This window comes from Galendromus occidentalis, unplaced genomic scaffold (genome assembly GCF_000255335.2).
Source record: "Galendromus occidentalis unplaced genomic scaffold, Mocc_1.1 scf7180000077086, whole genome shotgun sequence".
In the NCBI taxonomy this organism is placed as follows: Eukaryota; Metazoa; Arthropoda; class Arachnida; order Mesostigmata; family Phytoseiidae; genus Galendromus; species Galendromus occidentalis.
Window position 1 is genome coordinate 1,710,100 of NW_003805074.1, and position 13,656 is coordinate 1,723,755.

The 13,656-nt window shown below is 49.8% G+C and overlaps 4 protein-coding genes across 4 annotated transcripts; 1 reads left to right on the forward strand and 3 right to left on the reverse strand.

The window, feature by feature from the left end:
* Window positions 1–3,362: 3,362 nt before the first annotated feature.
* Window positions 3,363–6,262, reverse strand: LOC100906295 (uncharacterized). Its single transcript, XM_003740739.1, has 12 exons — window positions 6,194–6,262; window positions 5,939–6,104; window positions 5,662–5,813; window positions 5,496–5,581; window positions 5,067–5,172; window positions 4,841–4,939; window positions 4,549–4,748; window positions 4,360–4,451; window positions 4,164–4,269; window positions 3,887–4,051; window positions 3,624–3,783; window positions 3,363–3,522 (listed from the first exon to the last, which is right to left on the reverse strand). Exons 1-12 carry the CDS (start codon window positions 6,237–6,239, stop codon window positions 3,440–3,442), a joined length of 1,461 nt encoding a protein of 486 aa, XP_003740787.1. The 5' UTR covers window positions 6,240–6,262; the 3' UTR covers window positions 3,363–3,439.
* Window positions 6,263–7,541: 1,279 nt separating this feature from the next.
* On the reverse strand, window positions 7,542–7,901 carry LOC108863856 (uncharacterized). Its single transcript, XM_018638508.1, has one exon. The coding sequence runs from the start codon at window positions 7,899–7,901 to the stop codon at window positions 7,542–7,544; it is 360 nt and encodes a 119-aa protein (XP_018494024.1).
* A 1,610-nt stretch (window positions 7,902–9,511) lies between these two features.
* LOC100906438 (cysteine-rich PDZ-binding protein) lies at window positions 9,512–10,073 on the reverse strand. The gene is made up of 2 exons (XM_003740740.1): window positions 9,806–10,073; window positions 9,512–9,625 (listed from the first exon to the last, which is right to left on the reverse strand). The coding sequence occupies exons 1-2, from the start codon at window positions 9,989–9,991 to the stop codon at window positions 9,512–9,514; spliced, it is 300 nt and encodes a 99-aa protein (XP_003740788.1). The 5' UTR covers window positions 9,992–10,073.
* A 1,159-nt stretch (window positions 10,074–11,232) lies between these two features.
* On the forward strand, window positions 11,233–13,225 carry LOC108863857 (uncharacterized). The gene is made up of 7 exons (XM_018638509.1): window positions 11,233–11,280; window positions 11,412–11,597; window positions 11,699–11,813; window positions 11,988–12,201; window positions 12,296–12,458; window positions 12,532–12,811; window positions 12,924–13,225. Exons 1-7 carry the CDS (start codon window positions 11,233–11,235, stop codon window positions 13,223–13,225), a joined length of 1,308 nt encoding a protein of 435 aa, XP_018494025.1.
* The last annotated feature ends 431 nt before the right edge of the window (window positions 13,226–13,656 follow it).

The following is a 13,656-nucleotide window of genomic DNA, read 5'->3' on the forward strand; positions in this document are numbered from 1 at the left end:
AGTTTGCCGAACAAATCGATCATTAATTTTTCTTTCCTTTTCCGTTTAGGTCGGTGATGAGCCCCCGGCAGTGTAGCGAATGGCATGCACCTCCATTCAGCCTTCACCTCGGCCCTAGTTCGCAGTCGACTGTTGATTGACGGCTTTGACAGGCATCACTGAGAACGCATTACCACCTTCACTCGCTCAAACGAAAATCATCACCACCACTGAGCGCCCTAATCCGATGGATCTGATAGATCTTAATCTAAATTCAAACCGAGTTGACAAGGAGACAGCCAAAAAGGAATGACGGGAAATCGGCTTGTCGAGTGGTGATGATGCGGGCGTCTCCCCTTTCGTTCGTCAGCGATCCGACGTTGCCGGAGAGCAGCGCAGGCATTCGAGCACGTTTTGGTTTCTGATCTTTGGAGTGATCGACTGGAGGTTGATTGATTGATTGACCGATTGATTACTTATCTGCAACTATTCATGTTCTGGACCGCATATGAAGCCGTGTATCCATGTAGCCTATAGACAGACTAGTCATTATGAGAGACGCTCAGTCAATGGTTTTGAAGTAATTTCGTTTCACCATTTCGGTCGTTGTTGATTGCACTTCCCTTGTACCCAACACTCTCAGTTCTCGAAGATGAGTTCTCACCGACTTACACAGAACGTTTCAAGGAACCTCGAGCTCTATTGACCTGGCCTCATAACACCGCTCACATCGTCGCTTGTTTGGCTAAATGGGACAAAGATGAAAAGGAGAATCAGCATTTGATGCAGGAGTCGGAAAGAATCCGGCTCGACTCCAAAAAGGGTTGGTGGCGGACGCAATCCACGCACCGTCCTGGATTTCGTTGCGAGACACAAGAGAGTGCCCCCTCGGGCTGACTCGGGATAACGGGAAGTCGATCGCTTCTATTGCACCCCGCAACAAACCTTCCTGAGCTGATACCAACTCGACTCGGAAGCATCGGCCATCGGCCTTTTGAGAGCGATTATCGTCTATTCGAGAGGTCCTCGAATAGATTCCGCAAAGCTGACCTCGTCGAACGAATCCACCACGCTGAAGCTCGCAATTCGAGAGCGAATACCTAAGCGAGGGCTAGCACATAGCAGAGCGACTCATTGATTTCTGGAAGAGAGAGGATCAGCAGAACAGCAGTCTGGTGCGGACTGTCATAGCCAAAGCCTCAACCTACCCATTCGCTTTCAACAGAGTTCGCTGCCTCTCGGAGGACCAAGAGGCAGAGTCTCTGCTTAGCAGCATGTCGTTGCGTTCTGGATTGAATTATCTACACGAAATTGACGATAATGATAAGGATAAAAGGAAGTAGGCGAAGAAGTTGATCCACGACGAAGACCACGAGAACGATCAAGTTAACTCGGTAGCTCGTACCAGTCTCGGTGGATCATCGAGAAGCGGAACGATGAGCGAACTCGTCGTCGTCTAGGATGTGGTTATAGTGCAATCGTCCTTCATAGGGCTCGTCGTTGTTGACTTTCCACCCGAGTGGAGAGGAAGCGATACATATGTGTTTATCGGCATTCGAAGATTTGAGTGAAATTTGAGCTGTAGCGTGGCAAGCTTGGGGGGCGCGCGGAAATTCGCGACATGATCCTGTCGAGTTATTGAGCGGTTCATGGTTTGCCCCACTCTTCAGTCGATCGGACGAGCTATTCTCAAAGGAAGCGATTGTAATTGTAGTCAAAGTCCCCCATACTAGGCTGGGTTGGCAGTTAATCAACTAAGAATCGATAGAAGCTCTGCGTCGAAGGATGAACTCCGCAGACAGAATATTTGTGCGGGATAGCAGACACAGGGAGAATCTGTTCAAGTCCGGGAATCAATCTCGTCTCGTCAGATAAAAGCGACGACCGTGCAGCGATAGAACTGTCGGAAAAAGAAGAAGCGCGCTGTAAAACAGAAACGAGGCGACAATTTTGTAAATAAGTGTAGATTTCTAATTTCTTCTAATTGCGAAGGGGGACATGGACAGCTGGTGTTTCCTATCGACCTCCTGAACCACGGAGAAATTCCAAAACATGAATCGCGACCAAATTCTCAACACGTTGGATGCCGACCAAGGGAGATATTTCTTCAAGGATTCTGAGCTCCGTTCGGAGAGAAAGAAGCGAAAAAGCCCACCTGTCCAAGAGGGGATGACACGATGCCAAAAACTCATTTTCGAGCTAGTGTCTCAGAATGCTCCGTGCTGCGTTCTGAGAATGAATATCCAACCCGAGTCTCGATCCGGCTCGCCCTGAATTTTTCGAGTCCGACTCCCGACTTATCGGCGGCGTGCGATCCACGTGAGTGTTAGGAAAGAATCGGAAAAAACTAATTTCTCACTAGAACACCAGACTATCTTACCCCGCTCTGAACGAGCCCTGGGAGATGTCGATGGAGGAGTTGAGACGAAAGGAACGTTTTCTTTCGAGACGAGCAATAGCCGTTATCAATTCTAAAAAATACATGTCCCGAGAGCGACGAAGGATGACGTCTCTCACTAACATAAAATGGCGATGCTTTCTCGCGAGCTTTCTTCCGGACTTTTGTCTAGACTTGAGATTTTAGTCCTTAGCATATTGGGTGGTGCCATCGACCGAAAATACAATGGTTGATCGATTAGTCTTCATGGTGTTCTTTCATATACTTCGAATACAGTTTTCCTCATGAGGCGGCCCATGTCCCGGGTTCCTCACCAGCCAAAAGCGATCGAAGATGGAAGACGAAAACGATCTTGAGAAGACGAATCAGATCTGGTCCCTATCCACATTACCGATACATCGGAATTGCGACCAGTTCGACAGCAATGGAGACGATGGTGATGGCAGCGTTATTTTTCCTTTAGAATTTTCGAAAAATTGTCGGACTTTGAGGGATCGACTTCGTTGCAAGAATAAGGATTATTATAACATCGAATAAAGCGAACGAATTCATTAGAAGACGTTAAAGTACAAACGGTTTGTTTTCAATTTCACTACATACTAGTTATGGTCGGATTGCAGAGAGAAATCTCGAAACTCGCGACGCTGTTGTATTTTATGGATGAGTTGGTTAATGGATTTCAGATGACTTTTCAAATGCATTCTCCTGATGAGTTCGCTCAAGTACACGTTTCATGTTTTGTTTACCTCGTGTAGAGTGGCGGGGAGAGAAGTCGAAATCTTTGCGCGCTCACCGTATGATTGAGTCAAAGTCATTCTCACGAACCGAATCGGGATTCGACAAATAATGATGGAGCCCCAACTCTGCGCAGCTGGTCCGCGCAAGGAAGCCTCCGACTTGGAAATGTTCGATTCCGTCAACTTGTCGGATCGAGGCTTCGGATTCATCAGTGCCGAAGGATCGAGACAATCCTGTATCCAGGATATGGTAGTTAGACGCAAGCGCCTTTATTGAGAGAACATGGCTCAAGATCCTGGATAGCATTCAAAGATCCTGGGTTTTTCAGAGAAGCTTCGAGAGGAGACCATTGTCGCGTTCTTCGGGACGCATATCGCCTTCGATTTTGAGATCCATCTGAATTTTCCCTGCGAGCGAAATGATTGAACGTAAGGGAGAGCCATCCTTTGTCTATGATGAGACCTCACGACCCCGATGAATCGGCCTCGGGCTAATTGAAAACGCTCACCCGAAATATGCATGCTGTCGTCGTCTCGTTTCGGAGCCATCCTGATCACGAGTACTGAGTTATGGCTGTACGATGTCGGAGGAGCCCTCGAAGTCGATGCGGTCTCCGTCGTCGTCGGCGCGGACGTTGCTTTCATCGAGCGGAGCCTTGAACCTTCGATCTGCAAATCACCATTCCATAACATATTTGGATTGGAATGACGTGTTTTCAATGACGAAGAATTCAATATTCCCCTCATGAGACAGTGATCAAGGACTGGGTACCAGTTTTTGAGACAGATGAGATGTTCGAATGCTCTCGGCGATTCTAGTGATGATTTCTATCTTTCTCGTATCGTTGACGCCCGGCTCGAAGAAACCGTCTCGGCTCTCGGATAACTCGCGAAGCTCCTCCGATGTCAGCTTCTCCCCGGTCACCAAGGGTCGAACCTTTGAAGGAAAACTCTCCTTCGTGAGGAAACTGAAGCAGTCGTGAAACCGAGCCGAAACCCCTCAGTCGCAGACATAAACCGACAATCCATGATTCGGGAGACCAACTGACCAGGAGATAGATGTTCCGGAGTCGATGCAACTTCATTTCGACTGTTTCTCTTGGGAGTTCTTGAGGATTCGTCGCATGGTGGGATCTCAAGAACACCGGGGGGTAGCTGAAGAAGATTTTCACCACTTATATTCTGCGGCTCCGAGAATGTGAGGGTGGTGAGTAAGGAAATTCGCGAGAACACGCTCAGAATCACCTATTCCGGATCTCGTTGTGGTTTAGCTCGCTGTAGCGGCCAAGTGGGAACCTGTTGCGCAGGAGCGTCGAAATCCGTTGAGCGAAAGCGTTCTGGATTTGGGATCGATTTCAAATGAAAGTTTCAGTTTCGTAGCAATAGTTTACGGCTGGTCAGGCTCGGAGATCTACTGAAGTTCAGCTCCACTACCTTGCCATCCTCTGTGATCTTCGGGTCGAAGAGTCCTACGTCGTAATTGAATTTCGCCAGCTGATCATGAGTCAGCGGGGTAAAGTTGGTAATGGCGCCCAGGATTAAGAAGAGGTTCCGCAGTCTAGCGATTCTAGTTTCATGGGAAGTCATGTTCGAGGTTCCCCATGAGCTACGTTCATGCATTGTGTTGAGGATTCCTGTTGTTCGTGATGAGAGTCGAGATTGAGGAGAAATGAAATACCATCAAAGACTAGACTCCACGTCGGTTACAGCTCCGAGGGCTACAGACCTTTGATTTGTGACAGGATCGTGCGCAACTTTATGCGTTCCTTCTCCATTTCCAAGAGTTTGGCCTGGAGTTTACTCCTCTCATCGAATAGACTTTGCACTGGATTCGTGAAGGGAACTTTGCAAAGCCGAGTCTCCCGCAGGTTTGTCAGAGATCGATTGATCCCGAAATCTTGGAGGTACATCCATCACGGAGCGGAGAAATAATTCGATAGATAAAAACTCACAGAAGGGCGGCGAATGTCTCAAGACGCTTGGCCAGCCGACCATTTCCCGCAGTCTGTTGATGTAATCGACTTCGCTGCCTCTCACGGAAGTGCTTCCGTCGTCGGACTGAAGGTCGAATTTAATTAGTAGCTCCCCTCAGTCGATCCACCGCAAGGTCCACAAGATCGACCCGGAGAAATAAGCTAGCCACTGTCCCCGAGCTCCGCTCTCGCCGTCGACAACGACCCGAGATTCGAAGCATGTCGTCGCTCGGCTCCGAGTGAGAATCTCGTCAAGAATGCGCCTCTACTTCCGCTCGGAGAACTTTTCCAGACTCCCGAACTCACAGGGATCGCCCCCGCGAGGGACGGTTGATTTGCGTCTATCACGCCACGCCAATAGAGAAATACTAGAATTTAGATTGCTGATTCGTGGCAATAATTGATTACCTGATTGAATTCATCGTCGCCGTCACTCTGATTTTCGTCATCGTCAGCCCTGGACGGATAGGGCAGGCGGGGACCCCCTCTGCTTCCTTGAGGGAGAAATTTGATCGAACATCGCTTAGAAGATCTCACGCGGGACGAAGCCTTTGCGTTCTCCCACCAACCTTACCTGGACCTGATTCCGATTTAACAACCACTGGACTCTCGTCCGGATTTTTCGGTGAGACATCCAGGATATGATTCGTCAGGGAAGGGGAGATCCTCGGGAGAACTGTCGAGGCCCTAAGAGAAGGGCCCGATTCCTCGCCGTCTCGCTGGTCGCTAAAAAGAACAGAAGACCGATTTCGCGGAGCTCCACGGCGGGATAATCGCACAGTCTTCCACTCCTGGCCCTGTGGTGGCTTACGAGTGGTGCTACGTATATCGAGCGATTGCACTGGACAAACCTGTTCAGGACGGTCGTTCCGGTATCCGCGTCATCCTCCGAGGATTCGAAACCGTTCGAGTAATCCGTCGCGGAATCGTCTCCACCGGTCCCGTCCTCATCCGATGCGGATGCCGATTGTTCTTCGGGGCTATCTCGATACTGACACGATGCTCCGCTCACGAAGGCTGAATTCGGGCGAATCTATTGGTTCGAAGCTACGAGGCGGGGATCGAGCTCCACAAAAATATTCGGGACGTTCATAAAGTTTCGTTACCTATCACTATACAGAGTGAGAGAACTGTTGAATAGAGCGACTTCATGCTCTCGCCCGAACAACCTCGCGGCATCTGAAGGCCGATGAAGTAAGCGGCTTTTATACGAGGGCTCCATGCACAGCTGATTCAACAAGACCTTGTTTGGAATGGGTAATTTAGAAGGAAAACCCGCGCGCATTGATCAAAGATGTGTGCTCAAGCCGCGCATGGAGACTCTAGGAGAATCGCCACAGCAGGCGCTGCATGATGGTTGTCAAGACGATTGCGAGATCGCCAGCTTGCTTCCCTGCAAACAATACTCTCCTTACGGAATCGCGAGTGCCTGGTAAAATAGAAATTTATCGATGGATTCGGAGAGATCGATAGCGAAGTAGTTCCCCGGCGGCGAGAAACGCAGTCACTTAATCCATTCGACGCAATTATGCAAATTCGAGTAAGCCCGCAAAGACAGGGCTTCTGCGATTTCGGATACCTTCGCTGCCTCTGAAGAGAGAGAGGAAGGAATACTAACCGTAAGTATTCCAGTACACGCCCCTCTCCAATAGTAGCCCGTCTCCAATACAAGACTCTCGGCGGGATTCTCGAGTCGAATAGAAGTCCGTCTCTAATCGAAGCCCATCTCCAATAGTAGCCCGTCTTCGTCAGGAGCCCCTTAAGGGAATCGAACCAGATTTCCGCGAAGCTCTGCTCCAGAACATACCTCGAGTTTCAGAAGTCACCAGAAATCCAGCTTTCTGAAGTCTCCTCTTCCTAATCACCGTCATTGCACAACCGCGCGTAGAATTATGAGGAGCTCCCCTGTAATAGAAGCCCCTCTCCAAAAGAAGCCCCTCTCCAAAAGAAGCCCCTCTCCAAAAGAAGCCCATCTCCAATAGAAGCCCCCCTGCGAAGGGGTTTGAAATAATAGAAGCCCGGGCTCGTATTGGAATATTTACGGTATATCTGAGAGCCTGATAGGAAAGTCATACTTTCGGAGTAACCGAAACGCACGAAGAATGAGCGTTCCGCGAATGTGGGACAAAAGAGATCTCTTTTTCGAAAGCTTATATTTATTTAATTTGAGCAACTTCACGGCGACCATGTACTTCTCCATCAGGTTCGCTTGCATGTTGTAACCTCTCACGAAGAGCCGGACTGGTACATAACGACCCCGGGGGACGTCAGGAACTTCACGGTATGAGGACGAGCATCTTAGGCACGAGTGTCATTTCCATTCCGGAGGTTTCCTATGCTGGATGTGATAAGCGATATTGGCGACCCGTCCACAACCTTGGATTCACTACGTTCGCCCACTCAGAGCACCGGAAAGCTGCTGGAGCGGAACGCATCAGGATTGACTACCAAAATTTAATGCTCAAGGAACCACACCTTGCGCGTATTGCAAGAAGCCCTGGTCACGCAGTCTATGGGTTTCCAGCGTAGGTTGAAACACAAGTGGATCTCCAGCAACACGTCAAAATCTCGCATCTGACCACGGCAGACGACTTCGATTTTTTTCGGGAAGAGTTCCCCCAGGCCCGCTCGTATTTCATCGGAAGGAATCGGCGCAGAGTTGTTGGGTCGCACAGCCTCCCATCCGTGTAGAGAATAGTAGTTTTTGTAGAGATGAATTGCTCGTTCGAAGTAGCTGTTGGCATCTTCGATACCGTAGATTCTATCCACTGCACAAGATCCGTATTCGGAGAGCTGATTGCGCCAAAACTCCATGTCTCCTTCGTACGTCAGGCTTGGCCAATGAGCCTTCAGTGAGAGCCCGGAACGTTTCATACCCCTTGCGTCGAAATTCACATCCGAGTTACAATATGTAGGACCTTCGCTTCCTGCAGAAAAAAGAGACTATGTAGTAGAAAGGACGTGTGAAGCGTGTTCGGGCGAAGGATAAAAAGGCAAGAGAGCGTCGTAAGCTTAAGTGCAATCGATATTCACCATTTGCGAGAGCAGGTCGTAGCTTGTGAATCGTAAGCGGAAGGATAGTCCAATTAGCTCTCGTCGGCACGCATTCCGGGTTCTTCAGGCAGAATCCACCGTGTGATCTCAGACTGAGTACGAAGGAGTCGAATGGCGGGAATGGTGCGCTACTCGTATCAGTGGATACTTGCTTCGCAATCCGTTTGTCGGCAGTCAGAAGGAACGCGATGATCCAGAAAATTAAACGCCTGACTATTGCCAGCATTCTCCTGGCAAATCTGCGAGGGAATCGCCGACTCTGCTCAAGTGGAGGAGAAGAGACACATAGTAGGCACGGAGATTTTCTAGTTTGAGAATCATCACGAAGCGGGAGATTCTGGGACCGTGATTTTCACACAGATTCTGATGCTGAATACCTCACCGATTCCAGCTCTCGTTTGGGAAACGTTAGCCCGACGTCTGAGTCTTGAGAGAATGCATATCGGTCTTTGGCTGCGTCTCGATCACCACAGATCGCTGAGAGCTGACCGCTACGGGGTTTCCCAATAGGAACAGTTCATGTACTGTCGGTCAGGCTCAGCCGGAATCTTATCAAGCGTGAAATGGGTCGAGGGCGGCTGAGATTCCGACTTTCTCGACTGACGATTCTTGTGGCCCATTCGATGACTTAACTTGGGAACGTTCGGAGGCCGAACGAATGCTGAAGTTGGCGCCGGCGCCGCAAGGAAAATACACGGGAAAAGAGGCGACGAGGCTTCTGTGCTGTCAGAAGCGGGTAAGGAATAATTAATCCCCCTGAAGGAGGAGATCGCGATGTCTATCTGTCCACGAATCAGTTTTTGGCGCTTTACTTGTCCATACAGACTTCGAATTCCTTTCAATCGATGCCCAATCATCTCGAAGAGTTCAAAATATAATCTCCAAGCTGCTCAGAAGCATGCTTCTCGCTAGCCCTACGTGTTTCTCTTTTTATCGTTATTTTCTGCGAATCATTCTTCTTATTCCGTCTGCAGCACACAGAGTTAGATGGTGAGGAAAGAGCTACTTCCGAGCTCAGGCCGCATTGACGGATGGGAAAACAGAAATAAGGCAGCGACCCAGTCTAATCCTCCAGATTCTGAGAACTCACGTCGTCAATCATTCGGTGTCGTACCATCTCACAGGGTCGTAGCCTGCTGAATTCTCGGGAAGGAGGGGGCGGAGCCGCTGTTTCAGTTGAGATCAAACTGCTCGAACAAATTTTATTTACATTTCGACACAGAAAAAGTTATGTACAAGTTCTCGGCGCGCGATCAAGACGCGTGTGTCTATGCTGTGCTACCTCCCTTCCCCATCAACGCTGAAATGAGAGTCACGCGTCTCCCGGGCAGCATGGAGACACCAAATGTCAATTTTCGGGACCGAGACAGCTACGTTGAGCTCTGCCTGTAATTCTTAGTTTCAAGAATCTTCTTGCCGCACATGGCACAGATCCCTTTCTTGTAAGCACAGCCCTGACAGTAATGAGATCCGATCTGATGGACCTGCAAGAAATAACTTGAATGGGTGGACCCTGCAGCCGATGTGCTCATCATAATCGGCGAATGTCGTATCTCTTAATGCTGCCTTAGCGCGATCGTGTGGAGCGCCGCGACTTGAGTTCGTCTGGCTGTAGCATTTACCGCATGGAGCTTGACAGAGATTCAAATCCTTCATGAACGTACCTTGGTGCGACAGATCCGACAGATGTTGAATGTCGTAGTGTAGGGATTGAATTTGTTCTTTTTCTGTGACAGCAATTTGTTTTCGTTGATTTTCCGACCTCCTTCGTTTGTGTTGGATGCTCCAGCTTTCCAGGGATCCGGCGTGCAGACTTTACCTAGTTTCTTCTCACACTTCTCGCACACCATCTCGCAGCGCGGAGTCTAATTCTGCCACTTTTCGCGACTCGATCCCAGATATTCGAACGGAGAACGAACGCGTAGCATGCTTAATGCTCGGAAGGGGATCCTAAATGTCGGAGCCGTACGCGCTGAATCAACATACCCCCCTTCCATCATCTCCGCCCCCTCCATTCGTAAGACATCTCTCAGACGTCGGGGCGCTTAATCGCGCTACAAAATAATTATATCTGTAATACGGGTTAATCCTTACGAAGCTATACGCCGAATAATTCTTCGCATCGCGAGTCTCTCGAATTTGAAACAGTCCGATTCTAGACTTTATCGGGATGAGGTTTTTGCTGATGTCCCTCCGAAGATATCATCATCGTGCTGTCATCTCGAGAGGGTTTGTGGAGCTTGCCCCTAGAAATGATTGCGCCTCTTTTTAAGACCCGTAAGAGAACCATTCTGGGTTGAAATGCCCGGAACGGAAGACTCGCGGGAGCAGCGGCTCTCACCGTGATTTGCAGTGGCGTAGCGTGAGATTGGCATTCGCTACCTCAGGCAGTCAAACAAGTCCTGCTTCTCGGACTGTGAGTCTGAAAGCGCGATATTCCAGAAGTGGAAGTTGAGACTCAAGACAAGTACCCGAGGCTCCATCGAAAGTTATGGAATGGTGTAGTGAAAAATCCGGGCTTAGCCTGGAGATCCGAGTCCTGGAGGGGGATTCAGCGGGTTCTGATGTGAGAGAGGACTTCCAAGGTCAGAGCTCCGCCTGACCAGAGGGTCACACTCCGAAGCCCACCGAGACCGGACGAGATTGTATAAAGCCTTCGACGGAATGCCATCCACTCGATTTTGTATTTCCGGTACCGTCAAGGAAGCCAGCTGGAGAGGTCAGGTCAATGATCCAGGTTCGAGCAGATTGCGTTCCGTTTGCGAGGATGAGGTACGGTCAGGAAATCTCCCAGAGCCACAATGAGCCGGCTCACCTGCGGCGGCAGTGGACCCCATGATTAGCTCGAGAGCGAAAGATGAATTCATCGGGAGCCAATTGCCTCCGAAATCTAATTTGGCTCCGGGTCACTCGTACCGTCGATCGAAACCTGTACAGAACTCATCGATTTCAACGAATAGACCTGTCTGAGGCATCGAGAGAAGCAATCAACCGCCGCTATTTGTCCTCGCGGAATTCCCGTGCTCCCTCGTTAGGATTCGATCTTCGAGACCACAATTACTCCTGCGTCGATTGATCCTGGACATTCGAAATGGGGCGCTGGAACGGGACGCATCTGCGGTTCGTGAGCCCGCGGTCGGTAAGTCATCCTCATTTACCGAAGTCGCGGATAGGGGTGACTCGCAGGTGCTGACCCTACCTGGATTTTCTTGAGCTATTCACTCCATCGGCACCCTGAGATGCCACGATGTTCCGACAAATACTTTTCAGTTTCCCCCTTTCCTTACGCGCCTCGTCGATCGCGATGGCCGGATCACGCTGTACGGCATTTTCGGCTCCCTTATGTCCAACCTCACGAGCGTGATGGGTATCACGTATGAAGTCACCGTGACCTCAGATGGGGAATACGGACTGTCCCATTCTGAACCAGATAAGTTCACTGGCATGCTTAGATCGGTGAGTTTCTTCTTGTTATTCTCTTGCTTACGGTATCGCGGATAAAGTTTCTGCGTGGAAGTTTCCGAATCGATTCCCTCTAAGACGTTCGATCTCGAAAGCTTCTCCGGAACGAGGCCGACGTTGCCGTCTCGGGTTTCTTCCCCGACCCCAATATATTCAAGCATCTGCGATACGTCCCTTACACCCATCAGACCTGGACGGTCATGTGGACAGGTTTGTCCAGAAGTCGATATATACACTTATCCTGCGATTCTGCGGAAAAATCAAGGAAGAATGCCCTTCTAATCATCTGACGATGTTGTATGGACTGCCTCTTGACGGAATCACAGAGAGGCGCCCGGAGTGAATCCATTTGCCTAGTCGCTGAATCAAGTTTCCTATCCGAAGGTATGAGGACGGCTTTTGAGACCACTCCCACCCCCTACGTCAAAGCCTTCGAAGCGCCAGTCTGGCTTCTTCTCTCGCTTTCGATTATTGTCTTGACGTTGTTCCATTCCCTGGAGGCCTTCGTCCTCCGCCAGCAGAGACTGGGTGTCAGGGAGATCTTCGAGAATTTCCTCAGGGTTTCTCAATCCTTGCTACAAGAAGCTTCGAAAAATCGGTAATTAGGGTTACGGCTGATGCTGACAAGCTTGCGTGGATCCCGGACGCGTGTTGCTTGGAGGATGTGCCTGAGTCTTGCATGAGGATTACAGGTATTCTGGCACAGATCGGATCCTGGGAGGGGCTTGGATGTTGGCCACTTACGTTCTGATGCAATATTTCACCGGCGACTTGAAAGCGAATTCAGTTCTCCAATCTCCGACCCTCCGAATAAACACCGTCGAAGACGTCTACGCGCATCGAAAAACGCACAGGGTGAGTTGTACGATGCCGGACTTCGAGGGCGGGGAAGTAGCCAAGACTTCCGAATGACCTGCTCCTCTCGCAGTTGATGTACCCGATACAAACGCCAGTCGAGGACGATCTCCGAGCCTTCAAGGGAGAATTGTTGGAGAAAATGGAAATTGTGTTGCGCGAAGGAGTACCACTGAGAGTTGAACAGTATTTCAAACCGGAAGACCTCATGCTTTTGGTTGAAGAAAAGGCAGTTCTCTCTGGCGAAGAATGGGGCACCAGCTACGCCATAAGTCATTTTTGTAAAACGACCGACAAATTTTACTACAAATCAGATGAAGGCTTTCCACGACATTATTTCGCCATGGTCATGGGTGGGTTGACTGAAATGAACATCCTGCCCATGTATGAGGGAACGTAGCAAATCATCGCGTCGTCCCCGACGATCAGTGGAAAGATTCTGAAGTTCACCCTTTCCTGTCGCAGCGTCTCATCTTGAGAAAGATCTGACCGATGAGATCAATCGTCGAATTCTTATCATCACCTCCATGGGAGTCCCCTTCGTCTCATCCAGGGACGTTCACCCTGGTGGCTGGAGTTGTGTGGTGACCGATAGAAACAACGTTTTTGCTGCTGACCCTCTCGGGTTCGCCGATATGCTCTTCACCCTGATGTCGCATCTCGTCGCCTTGTCGATGTGCGTCGCAGTACTAGCCGCGGAAATATGCCATTCGATGTATTCAAATTGGAAGCTGGGTTTCAGCAAAATTATATATCCCCGAGAATGAGATGAGAGTCATCGAAAGCGATCTGGAAAACCTGTATCGTCTGGAGGTCATGGGAGAAAGGGACTCTCCGCTGATCGATCCGAAGGGCCTTGATGGTAAGTTCAGACTGAAGCTTCCAAAGACGCGAATTTTCGGGGGGAATCCAAGCATCCTCATCAGTACACGGTGAGCAAGCACAGGATGAAAGTCTAAACGTCGTAGGTTCTCTTGCGTGTACCGTACGTACCTCCTTCAGCATGAATTGGAGCCCGGCTTCCGAGACCCGAGTTCAGATTTGCCTCCCGAAGATTTAGGCGGAGGGGACTGTATCTGGGGCTGAGATGTGTGATCCAATGCGTCAAGTAACCCAAGCCTGATACTTTCTTGGAAGATCCCATTGGGTGACTCCCGGTCAAGCGTATCTGTAATCTGTGAACGTGCGTTCACAGAAA

Coding starts and splice junctions, on each gene's coding strand:
- LOC100906295 (XM_003740739.1), bottom strand. CDS start 6,239: ATGAAGTCGCTCTATTCAACAGTTCTCTCACTCTGTATAGTGATAG. Junction 4,452..4,548: donor AGATCACAGAGGATGGCAAG/GTAGTGGAGCTG, acceptor TCCCAAATCCAG/AACGCTTTCGCTCAACGGAT. Junction 3,523..3,623: donor CGACAGCATGCATATTTCGG/GTGAGCGTTTTC, acceptor TTTCGCTCGCAG/GGAAAATTCAGATGGATCTC.
- LOC100906438 (XM_003740740.1), bottom strand. CDS start 9,991: ATGGTGTGCGAGAAGTGTGAGAAGAAACTAGGTAAAGTCTGCACGCCG. Junction 9,626..9,805: donor GTCGGATCTGTCGCACCAAG/GTACGTTCATGA, acceptor TATTTCTTGCAG/GTCCATCAGATCGGATCTCA.
- LOC108863857 (XM_018638509.1), top strand. CDS start 11,233: ATGGGGCGCTGGAACGGGACGCATCTGCGGTTCGTGAGCCCGCGGTCG. Junction 11,281..11,411: donor GGTTCGTGAGCCCGCGGTCG/GTAAGTCATCCT, acceptor AATACTTTTCAG/TTTCCCCCTTTCCTTACGCG. Junction 12,459..12,531: donor CGCATCGAAAAACGCACAGG/GTGAGTTGTACG, acceptor CTCCTCTCGCAG/TTGATGTACCCGATACAAAC.
- LOC108863856 (XM_018638508.1), bottom strand. CDS start 7,901: ATGGAGTTTTGGCGCAATCAGCTCTCCGAATACGGATCTTGTGCAGTG.